Genomic DNA, 9645 nt, shown 5'->3' on the forward strand with positions numbered 1-9645 from the left:
AAATTGACATCAACAACATTGTTTCTATTGAATTTGAATCCTAGTTTGCCCCTGACTTTACCAAATGTTATAAATACTGTCACCAAAATTCGGACCAGTGGTTGCTAAATCAATTTCTCGGAAATTGACATCAACAACATTGTTTCTATTGAATCTGAATCCTAGATTGCCCCAGTCTTTACCAAATTTTATAAATACTGTTACCAAAATTGGGACCAGTGATTGCTAAATCAATTTCCCGGGAATTGACATCAACAACATTGTTTCTATTGAATCTGAATCCTAGTTTGCCCCAGTCTTTACCAAATGTTATAAATACTGTCACCAAAATTCGGACCAGTGGTTGCTAAATCAATTTCCCGGAAATTGACATCAACAACATTGTTTCTATTGAATTTGAATCCTAGTTTGCCCCTGACTTTACCAAATGTTATAAATACTGTCACCAAAATTTGGACCAGTGGTTGCTAAATCAATTTCTCGGAAATTGACATCAACAACATTGTTTCTATTGAATCTGAATCCTAGATTGCCCCAGTCTTTACCAAATTTTATAAATACTGTTACCAAAATTGGGACCAGTGATTGCTAAATCAATTTCCCGGGAATTGACATCAACAACATTGTTTCTATTGAATCTGAATCCTAGTTTGCCCCTGACTTTACCAAATGTTATAAATACTGTCACCAAAATTCAGACCAGTGGTTGTTAAATCAATTTCCCGGAAATTGACATCAACAACATTGTTTCTATTGAATTTGAATCCTAGTTTGCCCCTGACTTTACCAAATGTTATAAATACTGTCACCAAAATTCGGACCAGTGGTTGCTAAATCAATTTCTCGGGAATTGACATCAACAACATTGTTTCTATTGAATCTGAATCCTAGTTTGCCCCAGTCTTTACCAAATGTTATAAATACTGTCACCAAAATTCGGACCAGTGGTTGCTAAATCAATTTCCCGGAAATTGACATCAACAACATTGTTTCTATTGAATTTGAATCCTAGTTTGCCCCTGACTTTACCAAATGTTATAAATACTGTCACCAAAATTCGGACCAGTGGTTGCTAAATCAATTTCCCGGGAATTGACATCAACAACTTTGTTTCTATTGGATCAGAATCCTAGATTGCCCCAGTCTTTGCCAAAGGTTATAAATACTTTCACCAAAATTCGATACAATTCTATCAGATATTGCAAGAAAAACGAAGAACTTAGAGTGAGATGGCTACGAGGAGGTTTTCGTTTAACAAGTTTTGAAACTGTTTTTGGATGTCTGTTGATGTTTTTATAACAAATACTGTTTCGGCAGACGTAGTGCCTCATTTGATAAAGAAAAGATCTTAGTTTTGTATAAATTAAACTTAAAACAAACAAAAGGAATACTTTTTTTTTTAAAATAAATAAAAAATGCTCGGTATGAATTTTTTTTAATCATTATCAATTAATTACATATGATGTTGCTTACTTACAAAGTTTTCCTGGTTATTTATAGGGATTCAATCTGATAAACTTTATTTTTTGTTTTGTGATGTGTATATAAATAAACTCTCCGAGAATAAGATTGAACTTATTTCCAGCGATATTTTCCCAGTTAAAAATTTTTCATTTTTCAAAATTCATTTTCCCCTGCACAAATGCAGTTTACATCTCTTATTTCTAATGTTCGTTCACAAAGTTTCCCGAGGCTCTCCCCAATCGAATGCTCTTTGTTACATCTTGATCTTTCTTATTACTCAGAAACAAATTTCCACGTGGCACCAGGAAACTTCGTATAAGCCAGTCACCAGGTAGAACGCACATCATCGCGTCGTAATATTCGTAATCAGCGACCTTGAAAACTCTCCGAGTTGTAAAATTGGACTTATTTCCCGCAATATTTACCCAGTTAAAAATTTTTCATTTCTTAATCATTCGAGAGATGTACTTTTCAAAATGCAGTTTTCATTTCTTAATCATAATGGATGGACTCCCGAATCGAATGCTCTTTGTTGCATCTTAGTGCACATAATCCGGTCAATTTAGACATTCGAGGTTATATAAATTCCCATCAAGCTGAAAATCAGAAAAATTGTTTAAAATACAATTGAAAATAGAATTTGAATGTTCCCCATCATTTCCGTGTATGGACAAAATTCAAAAATTAGTCAAAGTCAAAAGTCAAAAAATGAGTTTTTCGCAATTTTCAGCAAAACGGTGAGTTTTATCATAAATATACTTTTAACAAAAATTGTAGATCATAAAATTATCTACAAAAAACGTACAAATATTTTTTTTCCTACGAGCAACCGTTTCTGAGATATAATGATTCAAAATGATGTAAAAGTTGGTTTCACCAATAAGTCGTATTTTCAGCAGTAAACTTTTCTTACAATATTGAAATGAACCGAGACTTGTTGTGAGTATTTATAAGAAATTTCTGTTGGCTGTTTGAACTGTTATCAAGTTCATCAAATAAATTATCAATTGACGAAGATGTTACTCAAGTTTTACAACTTTTTGAATCGTTCTATCTCAGAAACGGTGGCTCATAGGAAAAAAAATTTAATACGTTTTTTGTAAATAATTTTATGATCTACAATTTTTGTCTATAGTATTTTTATGATAAAACTCGCTGTTCTGCTGATAATCGCGAAAACTCATTTTTTTGACCATTGACCTTGAATAAAATATTTTCCGTACACGGAAATGATAGGGAACATTCAAATTTCATTTTCAATTTGAATATTTTGAACAATTTTACTGATTTTCAGCTTGATGGGAATTTATGTAGCTTCACTCTTATTTTTTGGTCTAATTTGATCGGGCTATCAGATATTCCCAAGTTTTGTAGTTTATTTTCCTCGACTATATCCATTTTTTTGATGACATCCTATATATTATATAACCAGTGTACAATTTCTGAAATTGTATTATAAAATCTCAAAGAAAAGTCCAAAATTTGTGTTTTACTCAACATTCGATGTGTGAATGTAATTTTTGGCTAGTTGCCTGTCTAGGATTGTTCGAAAATATTTTTAAATGCATGAAGGAATTAAATTATTGTGACTAACACTTACACGTCATGTTATGTGATTAGAGAAAAATGTGAACTGTATGCCAGAATGATCGTATGTTATTTATATTGTAATTATTCAGGTGAATTTATAAATTTCTACTTCATGAATGGATAGAACAAAATTCTTAATTATGTTATTATCTCTATAATAATTGTGCAAACATTTTTGGATTAAATAAAACCCCTACAAATTATAAATTAGATATCGAGTGAAACTATCAGTACAAATGCTCCAGTTTTCCCTTTATAGGCATTTATTAGCCAATTTCCCGTAGAATTTTGATAATCAAGGTCGATTTTCTTCAAAATTGGTATGAAGGTAGTATTTATATCCTTCTCCAAAATATACCCCTATGCCGAAGGGTGCTTTTACACGTTTACCGTTCTTGTAGATGAAAATGTATCTCATCAAATTAATCTTTAGCTAATTCTAAGCAAATTCTATTCTACAAAGTTTTTTTCTAAAGTTGGTACTTTTAGAGTTATTAACGATTGAAACTGTTCATTTTTCATTGAGAACAAAACAGATATTTCACCGTTTTTCATGAATAACTTGAAATTTTCTCATTTTATCAACAAATTCATAAACAAACAAACATTCATTTTTTAAGGATTTCTGTAAATTCAATAATAACCGAGTTATTGCTCGTTGAAGGATGGCTATTTTTGTGGAATCCCGATATTGAAAACCTTTAACCTGAAATAACTTGAAATTGATGAAATTTTTGGAAAAAACTCAGGAGATCTTTTTCAAAGCACATAGAAAAACTTCAAAATGAACCCTATCAAAAGTCTTTTGCATCAAAGTTGACTGATTTATAACGAAAATTAAGTTTCTTCTTTTTTCTTTTTAGAAAAAATGTAATAATTACACCCTCGCTATTACCACCCTTATTGAAATTAATCATATTCCACTTGCAATTAACTTCATTTATGTATTATTGATATGATCCATGTGATTTGACCGATTTTTGAATGCTTATTTTAGAAAAAATAATTGATTACATTGAACACTGCATTTCCGTAATTTCGAAAAAAACAAATTTTTCGTAAATAAATCAAAAACTATTCATGTCGTGAGAAAATATTTCAAATATTAATTGTAGGGTTTTTCTTGCCAAAAATATATATAATAAAAATTGAAGGAGATACATTAGTTCAAAGTTTGCAACCTTTATGAGCTGCACCTTTTTCGAAACCGAGGGTTGAAAAAAGTTTTAGTTGATATGACGTTGAAGTACTTGAAATTCACTACAAAATGCTCTTTTAAAAAAGTTTCTAGTTTGGAAATTGAGATAGTTATTGTCGAAAAACCAACTTTCGGAGTACGAATTTTGGTCATTTGGAATTTGGTCATTACCACTCATTGTTTACAAGAGCGAAAGAGATAGACTCTGAGTTGCAATAGAGCTTACAATATTGTGAGTGTTTATTGTGGTTCTGCTTTTTATTTGCATCCATTTTGTCCTGGGTCACAATTCCACTGGGTCACAAAATATGGAACCCAAGAGAAATTGAGTTAGTAGTACCGGGCACTAGTACCGGTTATAAGGGTATAATTGAGTATTTTTTTTTCTTTCTTTATTATAATTCCATATACAACTTGTGTGTTTTTTAATTTTTGATTATATAGTATAAAATTAACGTTCCTTTTTTACTTTTTTTTTTAATCAAAGATGGTAAATTACGTTATAAGTTATCTTCCTCTTTAAAAAATTTTTTGAATTTTTTGTTTCATATTTACCAAATTCGAGATTTTTTCAGCGCCGTGGGAAGCTATCTTTTTTGGAATATCAATTTTGGCGCCCTCTATAAAAAGATGTTGAAGAAACGAATCAAATGATACGCAAAAAAATTGTAAAAATCTGTGGATTGGTTACAAAGAATAACTGAAATTTTAGGATATTATTTTTTGAAATTAAAAGGATTCGAAAAATGTAAAAAAAATGAATTTTTTTAAAATTATAACCGGTAATAGTCCCTAAAATCTATTAATTTGTCATAAATGTTAAACTATCATATACGGGATGCTTTAAATTGTTCATATTATTTTGAAAAAATCTTATGTACTAATCTGGTATGGGTATCTTTAGAAGTCAATAAAATATTTGATTTTGAGCGGTTTTTATATAAAACGTACGAAAAGGATCATTCAGTTGATGATGAATCTGAAGCTGTTGAGGATGTGTGTGATTTGTGTGATCTATACAAAGTGAGAGAAAATTCAGAATTCACAGTACGTCTTCTTTGCAAGACATTGAATTGACTGACTTATATTAACCATGCAACAAAAACTGGTACAATATTATTTATCAGACCCCAGAACACTCTGAAAACGAACATGCTATGGACGTCACAAAACCTAGTTGTTCAGCCAATGCGGAGACTTTCTACTGGTAAAATTTCGTGCCACTAAAGGTATGATTAAGATATATGATAAAGATATGCTTGTGGAGTTAATAAATAATAGAAAAAACAGTCTTAAAATTAATCATATATCTGATATTGACTACCCAGACATAATTGGAATTCTTCCTCAACCCAAAGTTGCAGAAAACTGGTACAAACGTATAGCGATTTTTCAATACAAATCTTTGTAGAATGAAAAGCAATAGACCGCCAAAGAGCTTTATAGAGAAATGGAAAAGAGAAAAAGAGGAAGCCCAAATTAATCTTAGTAACACAAATGGCGTAATATTAGAAGAAAAAAATAACATGGGCAAAGGCTATGATAGAAGCTAGACACACTCTCGATACCCAAAAAGGGTGCACACGAATTTATGATTTTTAATATAATATTTTGACTACGCAAATAATAATCAATATTAGCATAAAATGAAGTTTTCACATGTCTAACTATCAAAAATGTTGTTAATTGCTTCTGTAAATTCGAATATTCTCGGATCGTTTTAAATTCAAATTTAGTTTCAAGTACTTTGGCCCAACAAAGAAAACACAAAAATTTTGGAAAAAAATATATTTATTTTAAACGTAATCTCTTTTTAGCTCCATACTGTTTTTCCAGCGATGTTTAATAAGTTCGATACCTTTTTATTAATAAGAATCGTCAAGTTCTTCAAAATAGCCATTAACTGTAAGCCATTAAAGTATTTCGAGGGGGTTAAATCTGGCGATTAGACTGGACGAGGTAGCAGTTTGAACTTTAATTCATTAATTTTGAAATCTTCTTTGAAATCCATTCCCCCTTTTCAGTCCATTATTTGGTTTGCTCTTTTTTTCGAGTGGAGGACCTATATTTCTTCCATGGCTATGAAATGGAGTAAAAATTTTACTTTATTTCTGTGAAACATTGCCAAGCACTCGATGGAAACATCTTCACAACGTGTTTTTGTTCCATTGTTACCAAACACGGCACCCATCAGCTTTCTCATGTCTTGCAAACCCAATATTTTACCTTTGATAACGACAGAGCAATCTCATCTAAAGTACAATCTAGTTCAGCTCTTATATTGGTTGGGCTAAGGCCTTTCTAATGGAAGTATTGTATCACATATCGACGACCAATTTTTGCCATGTTTACTGAAAACGTTTACTATTGATGGCTACCAAACAAATATTAAACAACGTGGCGTCTTCAAACTTGAAACATTCGCTGTATAGATTATGTACTTTCTAATGATAATTTTCAAGCAACTAGCGCCATCTCTAGATCAGACGGAACCATCCTCGTAATTTTCATGTAAAATCCTCAATAAAATTAAATGTAATGCAATAATTTAGTTTGGATAGAAGGTTAATTTCTCGAACAGTAATTCTGTTCTTGTACATTGACCAGAATTATTATTTTCAATAATACAAAATCATCAATAACTTTTGTAATAATGTAAAAGGCGAATTCAATTTACTTAACTGACATATCGAAAAAAAAAAGGATATTAATTAATTAATTTTCACTCGATTTATTTTTCATTTAAATATAATTTACCCTATATTTTCTGTTTTTTTCCCATGAAAATCTCAGTTATATTTCCAATCATTACTGGAATAAAATTGAACTTGGCAACATAACGTTTAAGTCACACTTATTGACACAAGATATGCACCTATATTCACACTATTAAATTTATTTCTCAATTATTGGTATTGACTATGTAATAAATATTTCTAAATAAATTCTATTTTTATCATATTTGAATTTTGCCGCTATCACCTAACCTATAAGAAACTGTTCTGTTTATTATGCTAGAATGTTGCAATGTTGTCAAATTTCATAATGTAAGTTTCAATTATGTCACAATTAAAATTGAATTCAGTCCAAAAAATATCATAAAAAATGAGACTATTCCAACACGTTAAGGTTAGTTCTTTATGTCAACAAGAGAAAGATATTTAAAAAAGGATGAGTTTCACTATTTCTTTACATCTACAGTGTTTAATTTCAATTATTCCATAAATACTCTAAAATTGATTTACTTTATTATGTCTAAAAAAATGCTTCTCAACTTTCTTAGATAACCTTATATAATATAGATAATGGGCATTTAAAATATGAGATGTAACAATACTCACCAAATCTTTGTGAAGTTCTTTAGAAAGGGCACTAGAAATTTTTATAAATCCAACAAAAATGAAAAACAAACCTAACAAAATCGATAACGATTTCAGCACGATAGAGCCCATTTTTGGATTACTCATTTTATCAACTAGGTTTTTAATCACTAATTCCACTTTAGCACATCTTGCGTATCTGAAGAATTACGCACGATAATATTAATTGATTAAATACGCGAATTTTGTTCGTATTTTTTATTTTCTATTTAATACTTTTCCATTCGGATCATCGCGACGCTTTGAGAAATCAATAGAAGCGCGTTTCGCGCGATCCGACGCTACAGAATCGGACTCAGATAGAACCAGAGAGTTTTAGAAAAAGGAAACAAATAAAACTGTACCTGAATAACACAAAAAATTCCAAATTTACACTCTGAATTAGAAAAATTTTGATTAAACTTCTACTTCACACACTATAAACTCGTACAATCGCTCCCCAAAAAATTTAACTGTTTTAATACTTCGAAGAGCGCCGATTAACATTTACAACACACTTCGAGACTACATCGCAGTTTACAATTATTTCTTTTTAATTTGAATCAACGCTTTTACAAGGGCAGTATTTTCCATGAGTTCTTGGTCTCATTTAGTGAATACAGTGCGTTCGCAAAAATTTTTACGTACGCGCAAGTCAGTAACAAGTTCCAACAAGCTTTTACACAAAGCTTCTACTTAATACTTCGATGCATTTTATTATGGTAGAGCTCGCGCGAACGACTACTCAGTCCAGTTATTTTGAGAAATGTCTCAAATGAATCATTAGAAGATAACCCACTTGCGGGAGGTCTTGTGATGGTGACTACTCCAGAAAACTAAATTAGCAGAACAAATTGTGGCTGGCGCCTGAAAAAAACAAAAGGAATTGCAGCAAATTTGCCTACATAAGCATTTAAATATAATAAAAATTAGTAGAAGCGCGCGAATTTTAAGCGCAGTGCATTGAGTTGAATGTGGTGAACGACGTTTAGAGCTTTGCCGGAAGGACTAAGAAAATGTAATTTGATTAATTTCGACAGGTGATAAAACTATGATCTTTTACTATGATGCGACATCCAAAAGAGATTCATTTGATAAGCATTAGAAAGGTAAGCCGTGTAAAAAATGAAAAGGTCAAAAAAGTCTTTTTTTTCTTATTCATTTTGGGATCTCATGATCTGTTAGTTTTGCAGGTTACTCTATATCAATGCCTGGGAGGTGAACTGCCAGCTATCCATCCATCTCTTAGGTGGTCGTCCAGGTTCCCTTTTCCCTATTGGTTTCCCTTTAAGTACGATGCGTGGCAGTCTACTCTCTTCCATTCTTCTAACGTACCAGTATATTTTTCTTTGTCTCCCCCATCTTACGATGTCTCGCACCCCACATTGTTCCCTGATGTCAGTGAACCTGATTCGTTTTACTCTTGTTTTTCCCACTTTAGTCCTGAGCATTTTCATTTCGGCTACCCGAAGCATGCTTTTCGTTTTATTGGTTTCCTCTCTGGTTTCTATTCCGTATGTCATGATTGGTTTGATACAAGTTTTATAGATCCTAACCTTGCTATCCTTTCGCATGTATTCGTTAGCCCATATTGTCTGTCTTAAGCAGCCCGATATGGCAGTCGCTTTGTTGATCTGGCTTTTTAAGTCCTTCACTGGGTCGTGATAACTCGACAGGTCCATACGTAGGTCCTGAACTACCAGCTTATATCGTACAGGCTCTTTACCAAAGATTATGCTTTTCGTTTTTGTTCTATGGATATAGTCATGTTCATCGCTTGGCTAACCTGGCAGAATTTGTGTAATTGTCTCTGTAGGTCGTCCTGCGTTTCCGCGAAAATAGCTGCATACCATGCTGATTCTTTTATTCTGTCTCATTCGGTATCCCATATTTAATGATGACACTTCCTCTATAATTCTGTCCATTAAGAGATTGAACAAAAATGGGTTGAGGCTGTTCTCCTTCCTGATGCCTCCTGTTGCTGGTACCTTTTCCGTATAAGTATCTCCTGCCTTTACTTTGGTCGTGTTGTTC

At 31.9% G+C, this 9645-nt stretch overlaps 2 protein-coding genes across 2 annotated transcripts in view; both read right to left on the reverse strand.

The window, feature by feature from the left end:
• LOC130901790 (novel acetylcholine receptor chaperone) overlaps positions 1–7895 on the reverse strand; it is a 32909-nt gene extending 25014 nt beyond the window's left edge. The window contains exon 1 of the mRNA XM_057813391.1: positions 7594–7895. Coding sequence (XP_057669374.1) covers positions 7594–7719 — 126 coding nt within the window. The 5' untranslated portion in view covers positions 7720–7895. The remainder of the gene's footprint in view (positions 1–7593) is intronic.
• Positions 7896–8810: 915 nt separating this feature from the next.
• LOC130900574 (uncharacterized) lies at positions 8811–9293 on the reverse strand. Its single transcript, XM_057811273.1, has one exon. It carries the CDS (start codon positions 9291–9293, stop codon positions 8811–8813), a length of 483 nt encoding a protein of 160 aa, XP_057667256.1.
• Positions 9294–9645: the final 352 nt, after the last annotated feature.

The sequence above is a fragment of the Diorhabda carinulata genome, chromosome X, assembly GCF_026250575.1.
Source record: "Diorhabda carinulata isolate Delta chromosome X, icDioCari1.1, whole genome shotgun sequence".
NCBI lineage: Eukaryota > Metazoa > Arthropoda > Insecta > Coleoptera > Chrysomelidae > Diorhabda > Diorhabda carinulata.

Bases quoted from the DNA above. Each gene is read 5' to 3' on its own strand.
- LOC130900574 (XM_057811273.1), bottom strand. From the start codon at position 9,293: ATGGACCTGTCGAGTTATCACGACCCAGTGAAGGACTTAAAAAGCCAG.